At 51.0% G+C, this 25,783-nt stretch overlaps 2 protein-coding genes across 3 annotated transcripts in view; one reads left to right on the top strand and one right to left on the bottom strand.

Annotated features, from left to right (window-relative positions):
- The window catches only part of USH1C (USH1 protein network component harmonin), a 52,245-nt gene extending 40,050 nt beyond the window's left edge, over nucleotides 1-12,195 (bottom strand). The window contains exons 1-2 of one of the 2 annotated variants that reach the window (XM_059929578.1): nucleotides 12,076-12,195; nucleotides 982-1,049 (exon numbers count right to left, since the gene is read on the bottom strand). In XM_059929578.1, the coding sequence (XP_059785561.1) occupies nucleotides 982-1,049; nucleotides 12,076-12,111 (104 nt within the window). In that variant the 5' untranslated portion in view covers nucleotides 12,112-12,195. Of the gene's footprint in view, nucleotides 1-943; nucleotides 1,050-12,075 lie in introns of those variants that run through there. The other variant, XM_059929579.1, reaches the window with a different exon arrangement.
- A 3,681-nt stretch (nucleotides 12,196-15,876) lies between these two features.
- OTOG (otogelin) overlaps nucleotides 15,877-25,783 on the top strand; it is an 86,213-nt gene continuing 76,306 nt past the window's right edge. Inside the window, exons 1-7 of the mRNA XM_059929580.1 lie at nucleotides 15,877-15,973; nucleotides 16,395-16,455; nucleotides 16,621-16,681; nucleotides 20,451-20,526; nucleotides 21,504-21,596; nucleotides 21,779-21,933; nucleotides 24,559-24,677. Coding sequence (XP_059785563.1) covers nucleotides 15,877-15,973; nucleotides 16,395-16,455; nucleotides 16,621-16,681; nucleotides 20,451-20,526; nucleotides 21,504-21,596; nucleotides 21,779-21,933; nucleotides 24,559-24,677 — 662 coding nt within the window. The remainder of the gene's footprint in view (nucleotides 15,974-16,394; nucleotides 16,456-16,620; nucleotides 16,682-20,450; nucleotides 20,527-21,503; nucleotides 21,597-21,778; nucleotides 21,934-24,558; nucleotides 24,678-25,783) is intronic.

A 25,783-nucleotide genomic window follows, 5' to 3' on the forward strand; every position in this document is an offset into this window, starting at 1 on the left:
CTCCAGCTGCCAGCTGACTGGCTCACTCTCAGCCCATCTTTTTTTAAAATGTAAATTGCTCCCCTTCTCAAAACCCTTCGATGGCTCCCCACTGCCCAGAGGACACAGTCCATCCTTCCTAGTAGACTCAGGGCCTCCATGACCTGTTTCTGTGGAACTTCCCAGGCTGGTGGCTCTTATGATCTCGGTGTGTCCCAGTTCTACTCCCCCAGATCACTCATCACCTCCCAGTCACAACCTGTGCTTTCACATCTCTAAACCGTTGCTAATGTTGATCTCTCATCCTGGAATGTCCTTCCCTGATATTTCCACCCAGCAAAATCCTTCTTACCCTTCAAAAACCTAGCTCAAGCCTTCTTGATCCTCCCTCCACAGTGAGAACTGAGAACTCCTTTCTTTACATTCCTGCTTTTACCTCTACTCAGCAGTTATTTTACTGGAACTTGTATTAGTTGCTAGTGTCTGTCCATCTCCCCCAACTAAGCCACAAGTTAGTTGAGGAAAGGAAGTAGATATTCATTTCCAGACTCTGCATGGTGCCCGGCCAGTGGCAGGAGCTTATAAATGTTGCTGAATGAATCAAAAAGCGGGTGAGCGATAACAGACATCTGACGCTGGCACTGGGACCAGCTGGCATTTCCTGTCCTATCCCAGCAATCACACTCTGTTGAACCTATCTGGCTACTTGACAGCCTCCCCCATCAGACTGTAAGCAACTCGATGGCAGCAACCAGCCTGTCTTGCTTATCCGTGTACCCCTATCCCCTAGCACAGAGGCATGCACAGTGTATTTGTGTGAATATTTGCTGAGACAAGTGAATGGCGTGTCTATTTGATTCCCAGGAACACCGAGCATCAGCCTCCCTGAGCCCCCCAGGATAGGAGGGGGAGGTCCTCCTGTCTCACAACAATCCATCCCAGGATTCCCTGAAGACAGAGGTACCTGGGGTGGCCCACAGGAGCTGGACCCAGTACACTTACTGGTGGTACATCCGCAACACATCGTAGAGATAGTCCTTTTCTGCATCATTTTCAATCAGAAAATCCACCTGGAAAACCCAAAGGCAGAATTACAGCTCCAGGCCCAGCACCCTGATAGCAGATCCCAGGGAAGGGAAGGCCCCTGCTGGGGGACCTTCTCCACATCTCCTCAGGGCTGTGAGAAGAGGAAGGAAGCCAGAGCCAGGGTGGCCCCCTGACTCCAACACATCAGACTGTGCAGACCACCCCAATGTGGTTCCAAGAGTACCTCTAAACATCCGATGTGGTCAGGCTGAGCCTCGTCCCCAGGTGGAGTGATGTGTGTGCACACAGGCATGCACACGGATATCATACACGTGAACCCCCATGTGACAGCGATGCACCCCCATGGCAGCCGTGCTGCCGATCACCTCCATGGCTGTGTCACCTGTGTCCAGTGTGGCAACACCAACGTCAGCTCCCCGCTCTGGAAGAAGCCCACTGTCTTACCTGATGGTGGCTGTAGTGCCGGATAACTGCTTTCAGAAAGGATTTAGGCCACTCGCTCAGATAGCACATCCCACCCGCCCGGAGCACCCGACCACTGAATTCCTCCTTGTCCAGTCCTGGCCTAAGCTGGGTCGGCCCTGACTTCTGGTCACTCCTTCCCCTTCCCAGGCCCCTGTATGCCTCCCCCGCCACCCCAAGGGGAGAATCGGGTTACATTATTTCAACTTCACTGACGTCAATGGCTGGGAGTCCAAGGTCAGGGTCAAGAGCTGTTTCATTAGCACCTCAATCCCAGGGGAGCTGGTGGGCCAGGAGCCCCAGATTCCACTCCCTGGGACAGCTCAGTGTGAATCTCTGTGCACTATATCCTTAGCTCTCTCTTCAGCCCAGGACTGAGTAAGAGGGCAGGGTGGAGGCGCGAGGGGTCCTTGGGTCCCTCCCTCCTCCAGCCTCCAGGCCCAACAGCATGGTCCAGGGCCTCAGCCCACAGAGGGAGAAGCTGCTGCTGGAAGCTGCAAGCTCCCACCTGATTGGTCCTCAGAGGAGGGCCAGGGCATCTTTGCCTTTTTCTATGGGTATCTTAAGGATTCTGGAAGGTTGGGGGAAATCTGTCTGTCCCAACACAGAGAGGATGTACTGGGCCCAGCCCTTGGGATTTCTGGGCTGAACAGGAGGGGTACAGAATACAGATTTCTTGTCTCCACCTAGTTGTACCCCCTTCCCTCTAGAATTAGGCTGAGCATTTCATTAAAGATGAGAATAACCTAGGAGGCTTGCCCTGCACTCACTGACTCACAGTTGGGCTTCAGCAGCTACAGAAGTCTATCCCACCTGCTCCAAGAAGGGCACTGCTGCTTTCTCCTACTTCACTGCCCCTCTCCTCCAGGCCAGGGGCTCCCAGCTAGCCAGAAGATGGGGGACAGAAGCATCAGCTACAGTGGGTGGTACTGAATCTTAGGTGGTAGCCCGGGCTTTTACACACACCACAGAAGTGGGTACCTCCAAAGGCTCATCTCTATGAGGGCCCAGCCTGGACTCTCTCTCCCTACTCTGCCTGGGCCTGCAAGAGAGGGGTGGGGAACAGCACCAAGATAGGCCTGGGCTGCCCACATGTGGCTGTGGTAAAGGAGTCTGAGCAGAGAAAAATTCTGAATTTCCCTAGGATCAGGGGCCAGAAATATTTAAATAAATTGGATCATATCACTTGAGTACTTAATAGCTTCTCATTGTACTCAAAACAAAATTCAAATCCAAATTCCTTACCTTAACTTATCAAAGCCCAACTTCAGCTCCTGACTGGCTGCATGGGCCTCCTTTCAGTGCTTCCCACAGGCCCCACTCGCTCTAGCCTCAGGGCCATCGCATGTGCTGTTCTCTCTGCCTGGACTGCTTCCCCTCTTCCCTGCATGGCTGGCCTCCTCCCCAGGGAGGTCTCCCTGCTCACCTATCTAAACAGAACCCACTCCCACACCCTAGAGATGCTTCAATTCCTTCACCGTAAGAGTCACAATTTGTAATTAAAGGCTTGCTTTTTTGTGAATTGGTCTGTTTCCTTCATCAGACAGAAAACCCCATGAGGGAGAGATGAGGTCTGTTTGTTCCAAATCTCTTGTGCCTAATGCATAGTAAGTGGTCAATAAATAAGCATCAAATGGATTTGTCCATCCCCCTGCCTCTTGGTACATCCACAATCAGATGGGAGAAAGGGAATCACTGGAACAGAAGGGGAAGGGAAATAATATTTGCATCATGGGATGGCACCAGGAGCTTTTCCGGGCTTTATTCCATTTGTTTATCTCACCAGCCCTACAAGGCCAATGTTCTCACACCATTTTGCAGATGAGGAAACTGAAGACCAGAGAGGTTAAGCCATCTCACTCAAGGTCCCACAGCTAATAAGAGACAGAACTAAGATTTGAACCTTGGTCTATCTGATTCCAAAGCCTATGCTCTTCCTGCTGGCACCACTGCGTGGGTGAGTCAGGCCTTCCAGAGAAAAAAACTCCAGGGCCTCTTTAGGACAAAATTTGAAACGTTTTGCTCTCAAGAAGATCTCCCTTATCTCTAATCCCCACCACTCTCCTCTGTACCATTAAGAAAACCCTTTGGGTTTGGTTCATAACAAGAAAGAAAACACAACATCTTTTGGATGACTCTTGGAACCGCAGATGTTCTGTTCTCTAAGGAAGCATAAAAATCCCATCTGCTCTGATTGCAGTGAGGAGAACCCAACCAAAGGGCTTCTAGCTCAATTCCAGCTATGGGTGGTGACATAAGACAAAGTAGAGGAGAGGGAAATCTCTTATTGACTGAGGCCTTAAGACTGAAGCTCTCTCCCACCCCTCCTTGCAGAAATGCCTCCTGCTGCATCACTAAATGTAAGAAGTGAGGCACTGTCCTCGGTAGACAGCGATTAGGCACTGGGTGGAGAGTGGGAATGGAAGACAAGGGCAATTTCCAATGTTAGAGTCTAGGGTTCTGCTTTTCTGCCTTCCTGGGCCAAGCATAGAACGCCTGGAGATGCTCTCTGTGGAAACAGCCTATTCCCGGGGGTCCCAGGCTCCCGGTCCTTGTGGGCAGCCCTCCAATGCTGATCACTGCATCTAGAGGCCCCACTGAGAAACCACATCCTACCAGTCTCCTTCTGAGGCAGCCCGCAAAGTTCAGCTCTTTAGCCTGATGTCCATCCACTCTCACTGCTTAGGTCACTCCAATCCTGGCCTTCAGTTCTGCCCTTACCTGCTCCTCCAGGGCCATCTCCATCATTCCCCAAGTGGGACTCAGGCTGCAGCTGAACAGACCCTTCCCCCAACATATTGGAACCTTCCCATCCTCACTCAGAATGTTTCACTGACCCCCAGAAATTCAACTCGTCCATTTAAAAAATTATCCACATACCATTATATCTGGGAAAACACATCCGGTTTATGTAGAATGCTCTTTAAGTACAATGTAAGTGATAAATCAAAATGGTGGTACTCTCGTGACCCTGACCAGTCTCCACCTGGGAATGTCTCCAGAGAGACTCAGGGATAACAGCACTGCTTTGTTCTCTGACCACACCCAAGTGAAAACACACAGTCACACCTCAGTCTCTGGGCTTTAAAAGGCACCGAGAAAGACAACTGAGAAGCATGGAACTTTCTCTAGAAGCCCAAACTGTGCAGTAACCTCACCACTGTAATTCAAATTTTTAAATATTTAAAAAATGTATATGGTATCCCCTCCTCCTGGAATCTGGGTTCAAGCAAACTCCCCAGGAGGGTCTATCCAGCACCAGTCCAAGGATCAGTTTCAGGGAGCCCTGCCCTTGGGCCCTTTGTACCATTCTCCCGAAACCTTGAGCTCAGGTACCTGTAACCCACCTGGCACAAAGTAGGTCTTCAACAGCACCGTGCCATGCACACAGGTGCACAGTGCTCAGTGTGCCTGCTGAATGACGAATGAACTCCTTCTGCCTTAGACTGGAGCCCTCCTTCCTTCCTCTCCGCCCAGTCGAGTCACCTTCCCATCGCTCCTCAGTACACAGCCTCCTGGATCTGTCTCCTCTCAGCTCAGTTCCCACTGCTCACAAAGAGTAGATCCCAGACCCAAGCAAGAGGGATTGCCCTCCCTCCTCCCACCTGACCCCTGCCTTCATTTAAGGGGAGTCCAAGCCCCCTCTTCTAGAGTCTTTCCTGACCGTGCCCAGCCCAGAGCCTCCTCACGGGCCTCCCAGCCCGAGGCCCTTCTTGCCCGGCTCCCTCATTCAGTACAGACTCTGCTTACAGACTGGCCACCAAGTCTGAAGAACTTTACTTGCATTATCTTTAACCACCCAACAACCCTGTAAGTGGATGGATATTATTATCCCCATTAGACAGATGAGGAAATAGAGGCTCAGAGAAGTGGGAGAGATGAGATGCCTGCTGGCTCCAAAACCCCTGCTTGTTTTCTAACTACCACATGATATCCACTTATAGATGGAACTTTCTTGTTTGCATTTGTCCAGTACACGTTTACTGAGCACCTACTGTGTGCAAGACCGTGTCTTCTTTCTACAGCTAGATTTAGAAAGTTTTTCCTTTTCTTGGATCCCCCTTGATGATGGGCACAGAAGCCCTAAGGAGGCCACCATCTACAAAAAACTGTGTGGGGGTCTCTTTATCACATCAATCCCCCATTCCCACCCACCTTGTGTCTGGTCCCCTCCATCCAGCATGGGCATTCTCTGACAGATGCTCAGCTGGCTCAGTGTTATTGGCCTGCATGGTGAGCGGGGGAGGTGCATCTCCCCCCTCATAAGGTTCAGGCCCCGTGTCTGGGGCAGTGGAGGCAAATTCTGGCTTTGGCCTTGAGCCCTCTCCAGCCTCATCTCCCCGCCTTCCTGCATATGGACTGGCCTTTCAGAACAGCCGCACAGGGGAAGCACACAACCTTCAGCTTATGCAAATTCAACTCCAGGCATGCACCCAGCCAAAGAAGGAGAAAGAGAGCAAGAAGCAAATTAAATAATGCATGTTGTTCCACTGGGTGACATTTGCCCTCCTGGGGCTGTGCTGGGGATTAAATGAATGAATGTATATAAAGTACTTAGGACAGTGCCCAGGGCTCCAAAATTTCAACGGCTCTAAAATGTGTGCTGGATCTCTTCCTTTTTGCCTCCAGACCCACAACCCAGCCTCCTCCACCTGGTTTTATGTCCCAGGAAGCTTTGCATGGGCCCCTTGCCCTCTGCTCCCTGCTGTGTTCAGCCAGGGGGTGGTGAGAGGGCCTGGGGAGAAAGGGAGTGGGGTTCTGATTCCCCGGCTCCCTCCATGCTGGACCACCACGAGGCAGGTGCCCCCAGCTGAGGCTGCAGCGTCTGACTGGGCGTCTCTCTTGCAGCCATGCTCTCCCTTGTTCTGGAACCCCCTTCCGTTGCCCCTTCAGGAGCCCCTGGCCTCCAGCTGCTGCTCCTCCCAGACTGTGTTACCACGCCTTGTCAGCTCAGCCATCCCTGCCCTTCCCTTTATGCAGTCCCTTCATAAAACTCTTCAGTTTCCCATTTGGATGAGCCACCTGCTTCCTGCTGCGACCCTGGCTGGTGTGAAACCTTAGGTATTAGTACTGGTGGTACCAGCAGTACTTCTCTGGAGCTTTTCCTCCACCTGCAAGTCTCCTCAAATACCAGCTCTCCTTGGTCAAGTCTTTCCTCAGGCTCCCCCACAAAGCCTGTCCTGTCATTCTCTGTGCACGGGATGGCACTTTGTCCCCACCTCTGCCATGGGACTCACCAAGCTGTGTCGGACTTTCTTTCTTCACCTGCCTGTCTCTCACTAATCTGTATCTAGTCCCGACACAGGTCTAGGGGAAGGTGGGGAGTGAGGCCACAAGCCCCTTCCCCATCTGAGTTTGCACGTCTCTGTGCTTCAGTTTCCTCATCTGTAAAATGGGGATAAAAGTATCTCATAGGACTTCATCCTTCTATGAGAGATTAAAAATTGTTTTTTTAATTATTCATTGAGTTAATAGTTGTTAAATACTTAGAACAGTGCCTGGAAAGTAGCAAGTTCTAAGTGTTTGTTAATTAAACTAAGTAAGAATAAATGAATACAAATTCCATGTTCTCAGCAGCTGGCAGAGAGTGGATCCTCCATAAATGTCGCTGGGATGAATGGATCTAGCTCCACTTCTGCCCAGGCCTTCACATTGTGCATCCCAGATAGTACTGGATTTATCTGACTCATGTTTTATTGTCCTTCATCTTTTCAAGAGACTCGTGTCATGCTACCTAGTTGGTAGCATTTGACCCAGTGCTGGGCACAGACGATCACGCCCTTCTTCTGCTGGTTCTCCTGCCTTCCTTGCTGTTTCTTCTCCTCTTCCTCTCCTCTACAGATTGGGGTGCTCCAGGCTCTGTTCTGGGTCTTCTTTCCATCTGCACTGTGTCCCTAAGTGACCTCATCAGTCTCTGGGGTTTAAATACCACCTATTCCCCAAGGATTCACTGAGGCTTATCCTAGCACAGACCTCTCCCCTGATTTTCACACTCCTACAGCTACTGGCCTTCTTTTTTTTTAATATATATATATTTTTAAACATCTTTATTGGGGTATAATTGCTTCACAATGGTGTGTTAGTTTCTGCTTTATAACAAAGTGAATCAGCTATACATATACATATATCCCCATATCTCCTCCCTCTTGCGTCTCCCTCCCACCCTCCCTATCCCACCCCTCTAGGTGGTCACAAAGCACCGAGCTGATCTCCCTGTGCTATACGGCTGCTTCCCACTAGCTATCTATTTTACATTTGGTAGTATATATAAGTCCATGCCACCCTCTCACTTCGTCCCAGCTTACCCTTCCCCCTCCCCATGTCCTCAAGTCCATTCTCTACGTCTGCGTCTTTATTCATGTCCTGGCCCTAGGTTCTTCAGAACCATCTTTTTTTTTTTTAGATTCCGTATATATGTGTTAGCATACGGTATTTGTTTTTCTTTCTGACTTACTTCACTCTGTATGACAGACTCTAGGTCCATCCACCTCACTACAAATAACTCAATTTCGTTTCTTTCTATGGCTGAGTAATATTCCATTGTATATATGTGCCACTCATCTTTATCCATTCATCTGTCGATGGACACTTAGGTTGCTTCCATGTCCTGGCTATTGTAAATAGAGCTGCAATGAACATCGTGGTACATGACTCTTTTTGAATTATGGTTTTCTCAGGGTATATGCCCAGGAGTGGGATTGCTGGGTCATATGGAAGTTCTATTTTTAGTTTTTTAAGGAACCTCCATACTGTTCTCCACAGTGGCTGTATCAATTTACATTCCCACCAACAGTGCAAGAGGGCATTCTTAGTCACCTCTGTACTTGGAGATGTAAAAGGCATCTCAAACATAAAACATTCAAAATGGAACTCTTGGTTTCCACCACCTCCCGCTCTGTCCCCACCAACCTGCTCCTCCCAACACATAGTCTCACCCTTGATACCTTTTTCTCCACACCCACAGCCAATCCCATCAGCAAAGCCTGTCAGGTCTACCTTGAACATGTATCCTCGGTCTGGCCACTCCACCTGGTCCAACCCCCGCTTCCCCTCCCTGTGCCCTGGGCTACATCAGAAGCCTCCTAAGTGAGGGTCCCTTTTCTACCCTTGGCCCTCTCAGTCTGTTCTCTACCAGCAGTCAGAGCAATTCTTTTAAACTGTAATTCAGTCATGTCACTCCCCAGCTGGCTTCTCTCACTTAGAACAAAACCCAAAATCCTGAGTATGGCCTATCAGGGCTCCACCACCACTCTGATCCACGCCCTACCACTCTTCATTCCATAATTCTCAGAAACACCATCCTACTTGCTGTTCCTAAAGAAGGCAAGCAAATGCTTGCCTCAGGGCCTTTGGACTTGCTGTTCCCTCTTCCTGGAATGCTCTTCTACATATATCCCCATGGCTCCTTCCCTCATTTCTTTTATGTCTTTGCTCAAATATCACTTCTTCAGAGAGGTTTTCCTGACTATCCTATAAAAAGTACTATCTTGTCACTTTATCCCCTCACCTCAGTTTATTTTTTTCATAGCATTCATTAGTACTTGGCATTATATGATACTTTCATATATGATACTTTGGTTTACTTGTTAACTGTCTGTCTTCCCCACTAGAAAGTGCTCTCTAAGAGGGCAGAGACTTTGTTTTGTTATTCAATGGTTAGAGTACTGCCCAGCATGTATTAGTAGCTCAGTCAATATTTATTGCATGCATGAATGAATGACTGAATGAATGATTAGCAAATCCCTAGAATGTAGAGGCTCTTTCTGACCTTCTTATTTATCCCCCCAACCTCTTCTGCCAGATGCCTAGCTTTGGGCAGGTCACAGTATAGATGCCCATAAATGCATGATTGCTGAACAGTCAATAAATACTTTTTGAGCAAATGAGTAACCGAGTTCCTGCAACATGCAGATGCAGTGAGCATAGGGGCAGCCTTCTTTTGAAAAGCTGGTTCTCTGGGGTAGAAGTCTTAGTCTCTGATACCCCCTCCCCTCACCTTGGTATCCTGACTCCAAGGCTGTGACCGGGAAGGGCATGCAAGTACTGCTGGTCTGCTGGTGGCCTTGGGGAAACTGCACAAGCCCAACAGTCCCTGCTCAATGGCCTGGAGACTGTTGGCTCATCCAACAGAATGCTCTGCAGGTATCAGCTGGGAACAGTGTGGTCATTTACCAAATGGTTACCAAATGACCAGAGCAGCCAGTATTTGAATTCCTATTTAATCCTAACTGTCCTGTGGGGTAAGCACTACGAACCTCATCGCAAAGCTAAGGAAACTAAAGCTCGGCAAGATTAAGTGGCTTGCCCAAGGTCTCACTGGCAGTGAGTGACAGGATTGAGATTTGACCCCAGTTCTACCTAACTCCAGACAATAGACAACAGTGGACATTTGTTGAGGCTTCACTAAGTAAAAGGGTCTATTTAAGCTTCCTACACATGTGTAGATCTCATCTAGTACTCACAACAAACTTACTAGTTAAATATTATTGTTATCCCTATTTAACAGATTGGAGAACTGAGGCACAGAGAGGTTAATAACTTGCTCCAGGTCACACAGCACTTTCCATGACAACACACTACCTTTAAAATGTTACCTCCAATGACTAAGAATTTATTTAGATTACAAACCATTCCCAAGGGGTAAATTTGCTCTGAAACGCTAGGGAAGGGACATCTTAGAAAGCAATCAACAGGCAAGGTCTCTCCTCTGCTGCTTCATCCTCTCTCCACAGTTCCTAGATGATCTCCACCCTGGGAGGGGAAGGTTGCTGCTGCCTCCGAAGCAACAGGGCACAAAGTCCAGCCCCAGTCTTGCCCAGCATGCCCTGCCTGCTCACACAGGGGCATTAATAGGTAATGACTTTTGTGATGCGGAAGAGCAGGGCAGTGGAAACACAGAGGCTTGAGGCCCTTTGGAGCCCATGGGGCCTGTGGAAGAGGAATAGGGGCTAACCCAGGGGCTGAGTCAGACACCAGGGACCCCAGATATAATTCCCTCAAAGAGGCAGAGAAAAGTACCCCATGAGGAGAAGACAAAAGAGGACCCGACATTATTTTCAGCCCAGGGGCAGGAAACTGAAATTCAAGCCTGAGTCATCTTGGGGTGGGGGACGGGCAGTTGTGCTCTTTCAACGTGGGTTGCCTGAAATCTACACTCACCAAACGGCCTCAGCGGCTGAAATTTCTCCCCTCAGGTCCCTTTGCAACAGGATGAGCTGGTGAACACTCTCTCACACTCCCCTTGCTATCTGCCAGCCCCCAAACTCCTGCTTGAACTTCCGGTTATCTCTCACCCCTGGTATCCCAAGGCCTCATTTTCAGAAGACTTCCACCAGTATGAGCTGCTCTCTCTGTCCCCCCACCAAACCTTGATTCCAACACTCAGCACCCAGTTGTGGGTAGTTATTAGTGTAGGTCTGCCTCCCACCCACATGACCAGCAATTTGAGGGCACAGGCTGGGTCTGGCACAGGGTGGGTGCTCAAAGCATGTTTCTTAAATGAACAACTGACCGTCGGCCCCTAGCCCCAAGCCCCTGGCTTTTAGCCCCTGTGGCCTCCGCACTGGCTGGCTCCTTGGGCTCCCCTGGGCCTCTGGGTGGCGAGAGAGGGGCTAAGCATCCTGACCTTGCCTACCTGACCTCTGCCCCCTCAGGCCTGGGAAGGGGGTTGGCTTGGTCTAAAGACACTGCCCTTCTGGGCAGGCCTCAAGGTACTGTCACCCGTCCCTCAGGCAGGGCCTGTGGGTAGCTCCAGACACCCCTGCCTTTATCCTTGGGCTCTGAGGCATCCTCAGGCCTGGTGGGGTGGTCCACTGGGTCTCTTCAAATGGTCCTCTTTGACCTTAGGGTCTCAGTGACTCCTGCACAGCTCTGGAAACAGTTCTGGAAAGCCTGGGTGAAATCCAATAGCTTTCCGTGATGGTCTCTGAGGATTCCGGGCCACCAATGAGGCCCCTCACTGGGACACACCAGGGGAGAGCCCGAAGGCTCTGGCTGACTGCCTGGGCCTCCTCCCTTCCTCCCACTGCCCCCTGGCCAGCCCCAGGTCCGCAGCTACTTCTCAGGCCGTCAGAAATGCCCTTAAGTGGGGAGGGGGCTGCCTGGAGTGCTTCGAACTGGAATTTTGAGGTCAAAAGACAGAAGGAAGCACCCACTTCCCCTCTCTACCAGTCCTCACCTCTCAGACACTACCCCAAACCCTCTCCACACGTTCCAACAGCCCAGAGCTGGGAGCACCAGCAGGGAGGGGGTTTGCCCGCTATGGGCTATCTCAGAGAAATAGCCTGTCTCAGACCAAGACTGGAAGGAATTCTAACCCCAGAGAAGTCCCGAACCTGGAGCGCAGAAAGAGAAAGGACACTTTAAGGAGATCAGTTTAGTGGTTCCTATACCTAGAGTCCCACTGCACCTCCCTCATTTTACTGGGGATCCCTGCTGGCAACCAAATGACCCTCGGGGTCCCAGCCTGCCCAAAGCCCCAGGCCCTGCTGGGAAAGCGAGGGGTGGTGCCGAGGGTGTCCACTTCCCACCCACTCCGCCCCGGACTCCGAGGTCCGGGGCGCTTGAGGGGCCCCTAGCAGCTCTGACCTTGTGCCGGAATTCTCGGGCCACCTTCCGGTCCATGGCTGGGCCAGATCGAACCGCTTGCTACACAACTAGCTCCTTGGGGTGCGGAGTGCTTGCTTGCCCCGAGCCGGCAGAGGCGGCGACCCTGACAGGCGGGGCCTGGGAGGGAGGGGGCGGGGCCTGGGATGGGCGGGGCGGGGCCGCGGGGAGGCGGGAGGCCCAAGTCCTGAATCGCGTCGCCTCTCACTGACGCCCTGGAGCAAATGGGCTGGAGTGTGTGTCAGTGATGGTGGCAGCGGTGGTTGGACTTGAGGCTGGCGCTGCTCTTGGAATGGCTCCCAGGCACACGCAGTTGAGGGAAAGGATCTCAGGAAGCTGTCTGTCACCCTTTGCCAGGCATCTCACCTTCAGTGTGCATTCCTCCGTGGGTTTTTCCCACTTGGAAGAAATCTTCTCTTTGTGAATTCTTTGGGGCTGGTCTTATTGTGGCCCACAGGAGCCTGAACCAGTGGGTGGGAGTGCCCCTTCTTAACTGATTTCCCCTCCCACGTTCCCTAGCTCCCCTCCAATCACACACACACACACACACACACACACACACACACACACACACACACAGAAGCATAGAAGGGCCTGGCAATGACATCCTGATTTACAGCTGACCTTTACCCAGGGCCCAGGCCCCATCTGATTCATTTGATTCAATTCAACCAAAGTTTGCTTGACTCCTAGGTCTAGTGCTGGGGTGCAAAGATAATGATGAACCAAGCCTGGGACAGACTGAGAGGAAAGAGGGGGCCAGGAGAGGGGTGATAAAAACAGACGTGAATGGAAAGAGTGGGCACTTTTAATTATGGGGCTTGTTCTTGGATTTAACTCAGGGTGAGGGCCTGCCCTGTTTGCACCATGTCAAGGGACAGGGGACAGGAGGTGGACAGCAGCCCAAATCAGTGAACAACTGTAACTTCAGAGGCACCTAAAGACCCCCTCCTTTGCAGCCCACCACCAATAGCTGAAGTGTTGTCAGCAGACTATTTTTATTTGGGCTAAATTATTGCCTAGTTTAAGATATAAATCCTTCCTGGAGAAGAACCTTAAAATATCATCCATGTTCTCCCCTTCGTATTAACTAGTTAAGTCAGAGATAAAAGAATTGTGAGATTTTCAGAGGCCCAGGAAAGACACACAAAATATATTCCCCTCCAATTTACTTTGTTGATTTTCTGCATTTCGTAACTATGTCATATGGCTGTTTATTTCGTATATAGAATCCAGGCAGAGCAGCAAATGCCCTTATGAGGGGAATGCCATCCACTGGCACCCCAATCCTTCTTTTACATGACCACTGCCCCCTGCAGACTCTTCTTTAAATGCTTCCCTCTTGGTTTTAGGGACAAAACTGAGTCCTGGTTCTCCTTTCTCATTGTTACTGAGTCCAAGTTTGAACTGCTCACTGCACAACAGACCAATAAATTGAGAGACGAGTTGTTGGGGCAAGGAACAGCAACTTTATTTTTTATTTTTATTTTTTATTTTTTTTAACATCTTTATTGGAGTATAATTGCTTTACAGCATTGTGTTAGTTTCTGCTGTATAACAAAGTGAACAAGCTATATGCATACATATATCCCCATATCCCCTCCCTCTTGCGCCTCCCTCCCACCCTCCCTATCCCACCCCTCTAGGTGGACACAAAGCACCAAGCTGATCTCCCTGGGCTATGCAGCTGCTTCCCACTAGCTATTTATTTTACATTTGGTAGTGTATATATGTCCATGCTGCTCTCTCACCTAGTCCCAGCTTACCCTTCCCCCTCCCCAGCAACTTTATTTTTAAAGCCAGCAGACCAAGAACATGGTGCACTAGTGTCCCAAAGAACCATCTTCCCTGAGTTAGAATTCAGGCTTCTTTTATACTGAAAGGGGAAGGGGTGAGGTTGCAAACTTCTTGGTGCCGGAATTCTTTGTTCATATAGCTGTCCAGGTAGGTCTGGGTCACAATGTTCCTATAAAGGTCCAACAAGACAAATGTTATTCTCTGTTCTGAAACTTTTTATTTCTATATGAATGGGAAAGTGTTATACCTTTAAAGGTCAGAGCCTTGAGAATGGGCTATCCTGTATATTTCAGGCAATTGGCAACATTCTTAACTTGTAGCAAAAGCAATAGAATACAAAGGTTAAAGTAAAAGAAACAGCTTCAATATGGAGTCAGATTTGTCCTTCCCTATTACATCATGAATGTTCCTTTTCAAGCTTCCACTAAGACAGCCCTGCCTTCACCCATTCCTTAACCAGTGTTCTTTAAGGCTCCATCCTTTGCTCTTTCCTCTTCATCTTCCCATCTAACCCCATGGCTTCAAATACCCCGTGTGGGGCTTGTGGAGCCCTACATCAAGGACATAGGATTAAAAACTCCGGAATTAACCAAGCCCCCATAGCAACTGTTGACATGGGCTCTCCTAAACCGGACAGCCACACCCCCACCCCCCGCCCAACTCCATATTAGGTAAAATATTCACCAGGTAGCAACCTTGTAGCACCCTGACTAATCACCTAATGCCATCCTGCCAGCAGGAATTTTCTTTGTCTTCAGGCTACAAAATTAGGCTACTAGCCCACAAATGGGGTCACCTCTCCCTGGTCCATCAGGAAGTCGGCCGGCTGTACTTGCAGCGCCCCTCACTAACTCTGCTCTTTGTTCTCCATAAACTCACTGTTTTCTAAAATACTTGGTGTCTGGAAATTCTTCTTCCAACCTGTGCATGGACCACAACAGGGATAGCTATGTGTGCTTTATTTACCACTTTATTCCCAGAACAATGTGTGGCGAGGAGTAGTTGCTCAACAAATTGAATGAATGAATGAATGAATGAATGCATCCCAAATGTATACCCCTGCCCAGGGGCCTATGAGGGCCAACACTATCGTCATTATCATCATCATCATCATCATCTATAAGGCCTGGCATCTAGTTGGTGTTCTAACACTTAGTTGGCCAAGTGAATGATACAAAGTTTCCCAAGGCTCTCAGAGGCCCACATTTCTACCATTTTAAAATTCCCCCTGGACAGAGAGGGTATCTTGTTCACAAAATTAAAGTTGTTTTGTCAAGGTATGGCCTTGATGGGAGCAATAATATGGGAGTGTGAGGCACTTCTGTCACTCAGTCAACATTCCCCAAGCTGGGGCCTGAGCTAGTGCTGGACATACAGAGGATTAAGGCATGATCCATTCTCTAGAGGTGTTCAAAACCGGGGGTAGGGTGGGGACTTGGGGACTCAGGAGGCTGTAGTGGGGAGTGGTGGGAGCACAGGCTACGACTCCACAGGCCTGAGCCCTGGTCTGCCACTGACCACGGAGTAGCATGTCCCCGGGCCTTTGTAAAAGGAGTGCATAGGACCAGACTCATAACAGCATCTTGGGTCTCTGGTGTTAGGGGCTTCGGAAACCCAGGTTCCAGAGCCAGGGATCTCTGAGGAGCAAGGGACGTTGGAAGTTGCACAGACTGCCTCCTTGCTCCCCCAAGGGATTTAGGGCTGAGTGATCTGAATCCAGCCTCCCCTGGGGAGGTGCAGCTTAAGGCCAAGAAGGGCAAAGGCGGGGCCACCGTCAGGCGCCTAAATTATGGTAATGAGCTGGGCAGTCCTGTCACTCCAGCTCAGGGCGGAGCCAAGAGCCTGGGAGGCAGGGCGAAGGGAAGCCCAGGGCAAGAGAGCGAGAGGGACGGCGGCCTCCTACGAGTAGGTGTTACTCTGCCTTCGCGCGAGAGGCACTCGGGACCCCGGCTGTTCGCTCAGGCTTCCTAGTCCCCGCGTGCCCCTATGGGGGCCCCGGCGCCCGCGTTCTGCCTGCTAGTCGCTTGCGTCTGGCTGACCCGGGGTGAGCCGGCAGGGGAGTCCCTGCCGCTACATTCTCTCGGTGAGACGGGTGTGGACTAGGGGACCCCAGGGGGCTGAGGGAACCTTTAGGGGGACGGGCCTGGGCAAGTTGGAGAGAGGCAGGAAAGAAAGAAGGTTTGAGGGAGGGCAGGGGGACAGCCAGGGAGTGGGTCGGGGGAGAGTGACCGCAGAAGGAAAGAAAGGTCAGCCACAACCAGGGGAATGGCTCTCAAGCTCGGCAGGGTGGAAGATACCCAAGTGGGGGGAACCAGAGAGAACTGGGGCACAGAGAGTGGGAAGGAGGAGGGAGACCCTTGCTGGAGAAGAGTCGCCAGGGAGGGGGGAGAAAGGATTTGAGAAGGCTGCAGGGAGAGAGAATGGGGTGTGAGAGAGGCTTCCTAGCAGGTGGGGGGCAGGTGGTGGGAGGCATCGCTTGAGTAGAGAGTAATCCCCCTCCCCAGCCGCAGCACCCACACCCTGGGGCAATGCAGAGCTGCAGCCTGAGCCAGCCCAGGATCCCAGGTGAGTAGGCAAGAGCTTGTGGCTGCCCCACTCACTGGTTCCATCTTTATTCCTGGCGTGGGTGACCCCAGGGGTTAGCATAGAGGGTGGGATGGGCCTGGGGGTGGTGGGGAGGCATGGCCCACTCCTATCCCCTCACCCATGCCAGGCTTGTTTCTCATCTAGCCACAGCCATCAGGAGGCGATCCTTGCCATAGGGGATGCTACAACAGTGATGGGAGGCCAGGTAAGGGGAGGCCTGGGGAAGGGGGGCTTCACTGGGCAGGGGCTTATTTCTCTCTGGGTTTGAGGCTGGCAGGGAGCTCTGTAGGTTGCAGGAAGGGTGTCTTTGCAGTTATTCAGAGGGAACAAACAAGATTCCTAGAATGTGCCTGAAGTACGCAAATTTATAGGATACCTCTATTCCCACTTTCCTAATCTCTTGGAGCCCTGTAGCCAGTTTATTTATTTATTTATTTAAAAATTGTTTTTTAGGGGAGGAAGGCACAAAGGTGCTATCAGGAGACAGCTGAGCTCTTTCCTTCCCTTGGTGAAGTAGGAAGGTGAGGGTTTGGGGGAGTGGAGTCTCTTTTCCCTGCCTGGTCTAAACCCTGTCAGAGGCCCTTCTTCATCCCTGAGCAGTGCCCCAGCAGTGCTGCCTTGAGAGGAGAGACAAAAACCGGGCCACCTGGTGGGGTTTGCAAGGAAAGGTTGGTTGAGAAACAGATCCCTGACTACCATCCTCTGAGTCTTGACCATTCACTGTTGCCTACCCTCCCCAGCTCCTCCAGCTCCTCCGTGCGTTAGGGAGAGGTGGTGCTTTGTTTTCTCTCTTTGCCAAACTTCTTCGGTCTCTGGATCAGGTGACTCAGTTTCTCTTTCTAATCCTGGCCTGCATTTGTCTCCTTTCTACAACCACGGACACGTTACAAATTCAGCCCACCCGAAGCCAGGTCCCCCAGAGAATCTCGAGCCTCAATTTCACGCACCCTGGCCCTGGGGATCAGCTGTGGGGAGCTCCTTGTGCCAGTAGGATGGGAGCATCATTTATAATAGAAAACAGTGTGTCCCAGATACCTGCCCTTTGGAAATAGATATGAAGACCCCAAGGTAGGAGGGGGCATACTTCTTTTCTTTTCTTTTTTTTTTTTAATTGAAGTATAGTTGATTTACAATGTTGTGTTAATTTCTTCTGTACAGCAAAGAGACTCAGTTATGCATATATATACATTCTTTTTTATATTCTTTTCCATTATGGTTTATCTCAAGATATTGAATATAGTTCCCTGTCCTATACAGTAGGACCTTGTTCTCTATTCTGTATCTAATAGTTTGCATCTACTAAGGGCATGCTTATTTTCTGATGTCTGGATTATATGGGTTTTTTTTTTCTCTTTTGCCCATTTCCTCAGGCCCCAAGTTTTAGAATCACAGTCAGGTACAGTTTGAATTGAAAGATAATGTCGTCACTCTTTTTATTTATTTTTATTTTATTTAAAAAAATTTTTTATCATTCTTTTTATAGATGGGGAAATTGAGGTAGGTGAATGATTTGCCGGGGCCCTCAGGGCACAGCAGAGCAAGGTCTCCGGATGGAGCCAGCTTGTTCCCCCGTATCATGAATGCCCCTCCGGACCCCAGGAATCCCTGTATTTTAGTGGGGGTAATGATCCTTCCCCAAGCATCTCATTCCCCTAGTGGGCTTCTTTCCTTGCTGGATTCCAGGGTAGGCCTCCCCTTCTTTTCCTTGGGGAAGCATCTAGACCAACCTACTGGCAACCCCAGTAGGTTTCTCACGTTACTCCTTAGAGCAAACAAGGGGTTAGAATGGCCCTCCTTTAAGGCTGCTGGAGTTGGGGGAGGGTGGGGAGGAATGAGGCAAATAGTTAGAAGGTGAACCTGGGGATCCTTTGAGGGCTTCTGCCTGGAGTGCCCTCTTCAGTGAGGGAGGGGGGTCTCAGACCCGTAGACCACCACCCTTCATTTCAGTGCTACCTCACTCTATAGAGCTCAGCCATTCTCCGGAGAATTGATGGTGTAGACCAGGAGTCCATGAACTTGGATGGGGGAAAAATGCATTTGTTCCTCAATGGAACTGAAATTTAGCCTTCCCTTTAATTATTACTAGAGGCTACAGACCACAGAATAATAGCAGTGTCTGTGACTGTCACCAGTAGAAATCACAGATATTTTCCTATCACCTTGCAATCATTGTTGCTATCTCCAGATCTCATTTATGCTCACTGCCCCCAGATTCTGGCAGTGATACGGCCTGCTGCTTGGTCTTGTGATTTAACGTATTAATAAAGAAGCACAAATATTACTGTCACCCAGTTATAAAATATTTGATAACTGCATTGCAATATGCTTGATTTCCTTTGTAATCTTATGTTTTATATTATGTATTTAGAAACATTTATTCCAAGAAGGGGCCCGTAAGCATCACTAGATTGACAGAGGGGTTCATTGCATAAAAATGATTAAGAACTCCTGATCTATACTGAAGATGAATCATTTGGACAGGATTTAAAATTCTTCTCCAGAAAATGGCCTCGACTTTTTGCAGCACAGGCTGTCTTACCCTCACAAGGCCGATCACAGGGGCCACATCTGGGGGAGAGGGGGGCGAGGAGGGGAGAGGCACAAGGACCAAGTTGAATTAAGCTCTTCGGGCCTGGGGGTTGTTGGTGATGAGCCTTTCCCCGGCTGCTCTCTTCCATTGCCAGTGGTCTTTGAGGCCCCGTGAGACCGATTACTACCAGGGTGGGAAGCCTGACTCCTGGGGCTCAGCCTGGATCTACAGGGTAAGGAGAGCTGGGAGGACCCAGGAACCAGGGAGTGAGAACACTGATACCTGGTCGAGGAGGGCCAGTGACCTCCGAGGGGGTCAGCAGGACAGTGAAGGGGGAGGGGGTGGGTGCCTGCAGGAGGTGCAAAGAGCTGGGGTTAGGCTCCAGGGATCAGGTGCTCTGCATACTTCCTGTGTTCCAAGTCCTTTGCTAGAGGCTGGGGATTCAGCCTGGGGACGCAGAGGTGCCAGTGAGGGAGAAAACATGTGAGACAAACACCCTCAGTGTGGTTTGTGCCTCGTTGGCCCTGTGAGAAAGAACACGTGCTCCCGTTCACCATCCCTGGGCCAGACCGGGCACCCGGTCCGGGAAGTTGTACAAATGCGGGGGCTGAGGTCCTGAGAGGGAGGAGCCTGCTGTGCCCAGGGTCCCAGTCCCAGGTGACGTCAGACACCTCGGGCTGGAGTCCTGAGAGGGCGGCTAGCCCTGTGGTGATGGAACATGCATGATGTTCGGGCAGTCCTGATTTCAGATGCTTTGTATCTCAAGAGACCGTGCATTGGGGTTTCTGGTCTGGAAAATAGGGTCTCACAGGGCTTTGCCTGTGTCCTCGGATGTGTGGTATTGGGGAGAGTCCTGGCTCAGAGCTGAGTTCTGAGGACAACCGGTGGTGATGTGCGAGGCACTGTGTTTGCTGTTAGAAGTGTCCAAAAGGTTGGGTGGGGGGTCGGGGGGATGTCCCCCTGCCCTGGGGTGAGGGGCTGCCTTTGTTTCTTAGCTCTGCCCCATGTGGTTTCTGTGGTGAGGAGGTGTCGTGTTTGTTCTCCAGACAAGGGGGTTTTGTTCCGGGCTGTGGAGGACACAGAGGTTTACTAGGGAGGGAAGGAGCTGGGGAGGCGGCGGGCGGGCGGTGGAGGGGACGACACCCTGGAGCCTGGAGGGCAGCGGGTGTGTTCAGGCTACAGGCCTCCCCAGCCTGCCACCACGACGCCACTTGGGAGGGTGTAAACCAGGCCTCACTCCTCCGGACCTAAGACAGGCCTGAAAATCCTGCCTTGCAGACCTCTCAGAGGGGGGTCTGGGGAAGTGGGGTGACTGAGGCACCAAGTGGCAAAGGGCCTGCCTCCCTCCCGCTGAGGGGCAGGAAGGGCTGTGACCGCCGGGAAGGCTGCTGCTCCCTGAGGTTAGCCCTTGATTGCGTTCTCTTCCTTCTCCTGTCTTTAAAAGGAGGCTGAAGCCCTGGACTCCTTGGCCATGTCTTCCTGGGAAAGGCGACTCCATCGGGCCAAATGTGCACCATCTTGTAAGTGCCCCCTCCCTGTGGCCCGTGGGAGGCCCTGGCCTGCAGAAAGCCCTGTGAGCGCAGGCCCAGGCTTCTCTCGGGGCCTCCTGGGACCTCTTTTCCCTGCATGGGGTTTCTTTCCACCGTCCCCAGCCCCAGCCTCCAGCTCTACTCTGCTTTCTCCTTCCTGGCTGAGGAAGTACCCTGTTCTGATGACCATGGCTCTGCGGCTGTCTGCCTCACACTATCTGACTCCAGAGAGACTGAGCTTCTTGTTTAGTGGTTGTTTTTCCCTCTCTACGTCACCCTGTGTCTGTAGCCTCTTTCTACTTTCTGTGGCCTCTCCCCTTGCCCTGTCCTATGTCCATGGCCTCTCCCTTCGCCTGTCCCATGTCCATGGCCTCTCTCGTCATCTGGCCTCTGTCTGTGGCCCCTCTTCTCACATTATGGCTCCTTCCCTCACCACACTCTGCTCTGCTTTGTCCTGTCATCCTCTGTGGCCTTCCTTTCTACTATATTACAAATGTGAGGCCCCTCCCCTTCCCTTGGTTTATGCCCTGGACTCTTTCCCTGAGCTAATGGAACAGCGAGGAAGAGCAGTACATGAAGATCTCTGGGCAGTCTCCCTGCTCACCCCATATGCTCCATGTTCGCAGTTCCGCCTGCCTTGCCTGGTGGCCAAGAACTTTTAGCTTAGGAAGCTGAAGGCCTAGGTGGGGCTGGCCTGGGGACCACTTGGCACATACGGAAGGCAGGTACTCTGAGACCCCACCCCACAGCCGGCTAGGGATGGGGCGGGGCAGCAGTCTGAGGTGCCCTACTCCTGCCCCCATTAAAGCTAGCTACTGAGGAAAGCTAGGGCTACCTGTGATGGGGATCTGAGTTCCATGTAGCTCTGGGAGGGCTGGGGCCTGGGGTCCCAGCCTGAGGGAGGTGCTGCCTCGATGGGTTCTGCCAATCTTGGCTTGACGGGGCGGTGCCTTCTGTCTCCCTTGCAGACTTGTTCTCCTGCTTCAACGGGGGTGAGTGTGTGCACCCGGCCTTCTGCGACTGCAGACGCTTCAATGCCACTGGGCCGCGCTGCCAGATGGGTGGGTCTGGGCTCCATCCCACCTCCGAGAGGGGCCATGGGTACAGGGAAATCTGCGGGCCTGAGACGTGGGGCTCTGGGCTAGAGGGGAGTGGGAGTGGCCCTGCCAGGGCTGGAACCCACCAGCCTCTGGCTCGGAGCCGACTGCTGCTGCACAGACAGCTTCTTTTTTCTCTGGCTCAGTGTACAATGTTGGCCCTGAGCGGGACAGCATCTGCCGGGCGTGGGGACAGCATCACGTGGAGACATTTGATGGCCTCTACTACTACCTGTCTGGGAAGGGCAGCTACACCCTGGTGGGGCGCCATGAACCCGAGGGGCAGACCTTCTCAGTCCAGGTGAGGCGTTCCCTGCCCTGCCTGTCTAGGAAGGTTCCACTAGACCCTGAAGGCTGGGCTGGCTTGGGATCTGCTTGTCATGGTTAGAGAGGCTGACACCTTCCTTTCCTCTCCCAGCTCCCGCCCAGGGCGTCTGCACCTGGAGGGAGCTGAGGGCTCCACGGTTCTCACTCACCCACCCATTCCTGGTTGCCCCTGGCCATTCATTCACTTAGTCTCTCACTCACCAAGTATTCATTAAGTGCTTAATTATACTCTTTTCCTGGCACAAGGCCTGGTGCTGGCTCTGTGAACAAAGACACAGATGTGGTCTCTGTCCTCATGGAACTTATAGTCTAATGGGGAAAACAGACATCAAGTCAAATGAATCATTTCAAGTGCAACTGAGTGCAATAGAGAAGTTCCAAATGCTAGAAGAGCATGTGATGGAAACCTAACCTTGCTTACTGGGAAGGATGGTGATCAGGGAGGGCTTCCTGGAGGAAGTGATATTTAAGTTGGGATTTGAAGAATGAATTAGAGCTAGCCAAGTGAAGGGGTTGGTCGGGGCGTGGATGTGAGAACATTCTAGGCCAAGGGGACATTGGGTGCTACGGACCTTAGATAAGAAAGAGCATGGTGCCACAGAGGAAATGGTAGAGGTCCTGGATGACTCACTTTAGGGTGATCTCCTCTAAGAAGCCTTTCTGCATGCTCTGACCTCCTGAGTGGGCTCAGGGACTCCTTTCTGTGGAACCAAAGTTCCGCATCATTACCCTGTCATTGTGTTTCTCTTACAGAGATCTGTTTCTGGTCCTACTCTCCAGATGTAAGCTTTCTAGGCAAGGAATATGTCTTTTCAACTGCTGTTCCCAGTACCTGGATTAATGCTCAGTAAAAGTTTGTCTTGTATATGAACATGTGTGAGACTCACTGTCGGGCAGACCTGGTTTTCACGTTTACCCTGTGTGTCGAGTGGGCAGTCGCCTTCAGGCACAGCTCTCTACCTGGAGAAGAGTTTACTTGGGGAGCCAGCTCTGCTGGAGGGCACCTTGGCCAGTGCGGAGTTAAGGCCAAGGGGTTGGGAGATAGGGGAGATCCCGGTGCTCAGTGTCACCCCTCTGCCAGCTGGGTGTGCCCCTTCTGTCTCAGGCATAGACCTGCCAAGAGGCTGCCTGGGAGCTATGCCCTGGATGCACTGGGAACCCTGACCAACTCTCCCCGCTTTGCCTCGGGGTATCATGGGTATCACACATCATGACTGTCATTTCGTGATGGATATGTCACAATTACTTAGACCAATGGGATGCCACACATTCAAGGGTTATGAAATGAACTTAATGAGTCATAACCAGCATAAAAAGAAAAAAGAAAGAAAGAAAAAAGAGACTATAAATAGAAAATATTGCAGGGATGCATTACACATTAATAGTGGTAATATTATTTTGTAAAACTTTTGTTTTATTTATATGTGTATATATTTCTCACTATGGGTCATGGTCACACAAGTTTGAAAAATATTTAGACTATGGAATGGCTTTCACAGGTCCCACTTTTAGTTGAAATGGCTCCAGGCTGCTTAACCACATTTAATGATAATCTAGTGAAAGTTTGTTTGTTTGTTTGTTTGTTTATTTATAGCTGCGTTGGGTCTTCGTTGCTGTGCATGGGCTTTCTCTATTTGCAGCAAGCAGGGGGCTACTCTTTGTTGCGGTACGCGGGCTTCTCATTGCGGTGGCTTCTCTTGTTGCGGAGCACAGGCTCTAGGCGCTCGGGCTTCAGTAGTTGTGGCACGCGGGCTCAGTAGTTGTGGCTCGCGAGCTCTAGAGCGCAGGCTCAGTAGTTGTGGTGCATGGGCTTAGTGCTCCGTGGCATGTGGGATCTTCCCGGACCAGGGCTCGAACCCTTGTCCCCTGCATTGACAGGCAGATTCCGAACCACTGTGCCACCAGAGAAGCCCCTAGTGGAAGGTTTGCTCACTCATGGGACGGGTTTCCACATTTGGCAGATTGACATTTTCAGAGTTTTCCCTAAACTCTGGGAGCCCCACCCCTCCCCTCCTTGGGTCCTATGGCCTTGGATGTATAGGTTCTGTCTGAGCAGGGGCCAGAGGAGACATGTATGTGACAGGCAGCACAGGAGTGACATGTGTGCCTGTGTGTGCAGGGGAGGACTAGGCTGTATCTGCCAGGGTTGTGGTAGGAGTGTGTGTTTATTGTGTGTGCTTTGAGAGTGCCCTGTGATATACATATGAGATGTGTGTGTGTGTGGTTTGTATGAGTGTGAGATGGTGTGTGTAACTGGGCTTTCAATCCAATGGGATAACCTGGGATGGATAAACAGAAAAGTCCGGAAATAGGAAGACAGCACACTTGGATTAGAATCCTGGCTGTGTGTGTCACTTCACCTCTCTGAGCACCAGTTGCCTCCTCTCTGAAATGCAGGTGATGAGAGCTCTGATCTTCCTGTGGTATTGTGGGGACTGGGAGAGATCACAGAGGAAACGTGCTTGGCATGCAGCAGGCAGGCTGTTGGCATTAGTGGAAGCTCAACAGGGTGCCCCTGGGCCCACAACCGAAGCTCGGGGCCAGGTGTGTGGCAGGAACCTGCACACTGGCCTCCGAACTGCCCCTTCTTCCCCACCAGGTGCACAACGACCCGCAGTGTGGCTCTTCCCCCTACACCTGCTCCAGGTCTGTCAGCCTCTTCTTAGCGGGTGAGCAGGAGATCCATCTGGCCAAGGAGGTCACCCATGGAGGCATAAGGTAACTGTAACATCTACTGCCCTGAGCTCCCCTACTCCCTGGCATGGGTGGTGGTGGATGGGTAAGCATCTTCCCTTCTCAAGCCTCAAGGAAATTGTTTTCAGGGGGCAAACAGCAGCACACCAGGGCAGAAGCATACTGGCAGGCCAGCTGGGTTGCTAGTCAGCTGGGTTTGCAGAAAGAGTCCCTCACAATGTTCTGGAACTGTCAGGATTTCTAGACAGTGGGTTTTCAGACAGTGGGTTTTCAGGCAAATAGCAGAGTTTCCCAGATAGCTGAGAATTTACCACTATAAGCATGCTAAAGTTTTTTTTCTTTCACAAGTTGAAAGAAATCTTCCTGAATGTATCATACATAGTTGAAGCATCCTCAGAGCAGATTCTGAGCACACTTTCGCCCTTTTCTGATGGCCTGGGCTCATTTTGAATGTCACTTACCTTGTTGGGACGTCAGGGTTGCCTGAGGGACCACTCGAGGGGTGAAGTCCCAGCTTCCTACACCAAAAGGCCCCAGACTGTGGTCCTTCCTGAAATCTTTCTTGCATTTCTTCTTCACTGGCCTTTCCTTCCCTTGCTGTCCACTGCCACTTCATGTTGTTGTCAGGGGGACCTTCCTGCACTGACCCTTCTCCCCTCTTTTATTTCCTGCTTCAGACCTGGAAACTAGGTAACCAAGCTTTCTGGGGCTGAGTGTAGAAGTGAAGGCCCAGGGGTTTCTTCTGTGAAAGAAGCATTGGTAGATGGATCTTTTGGTACCAGCTTTGGCTGGTTAGACACTTATTTGTCTTCCTCCTAATTTTCAGCTGGGTGAAAGTTGCCAAATTCCAGATTGGCTAGCCGAGCCTGTGCCGGTAAAATGGGGAAGGTGTCAAGATTGCTGTAGCCCTGCATCTTTTCTTTCATTCCCTGTTTGTCTTCTCTCTTGGCTTTTTCTTTTTCTCTTCCTACTCTTTTCTTGCTCCCCACCAAAAATATAAGCAAAATAGATGTCTGTTTATACCATCTCTCCTGTCTAGGAGAAAGGAACTGGCAAATTCAGTCACTCTAAGATTTATCCCTGCCAGGGAAATTGCAATTTTATTTATTATTTTTTTTCGCTTTACTAAC

Source organism: Balaenoptera ricei, chromosome 8 (assembly GCF_028023285.1).
Source record: "Balaenoptera ricei isolate mBalRic1 chromosome 8, mBalRic1.hap2, whole genome shotgun sequence".
NCBI classification, from domain to species: domain Eukaryota; kingdom Metazoa; phylum Chordata; class Mammalia; order Artiodactyla; family Balaenopteridae; genus Balaenoptera; species Balaenoptera ricei.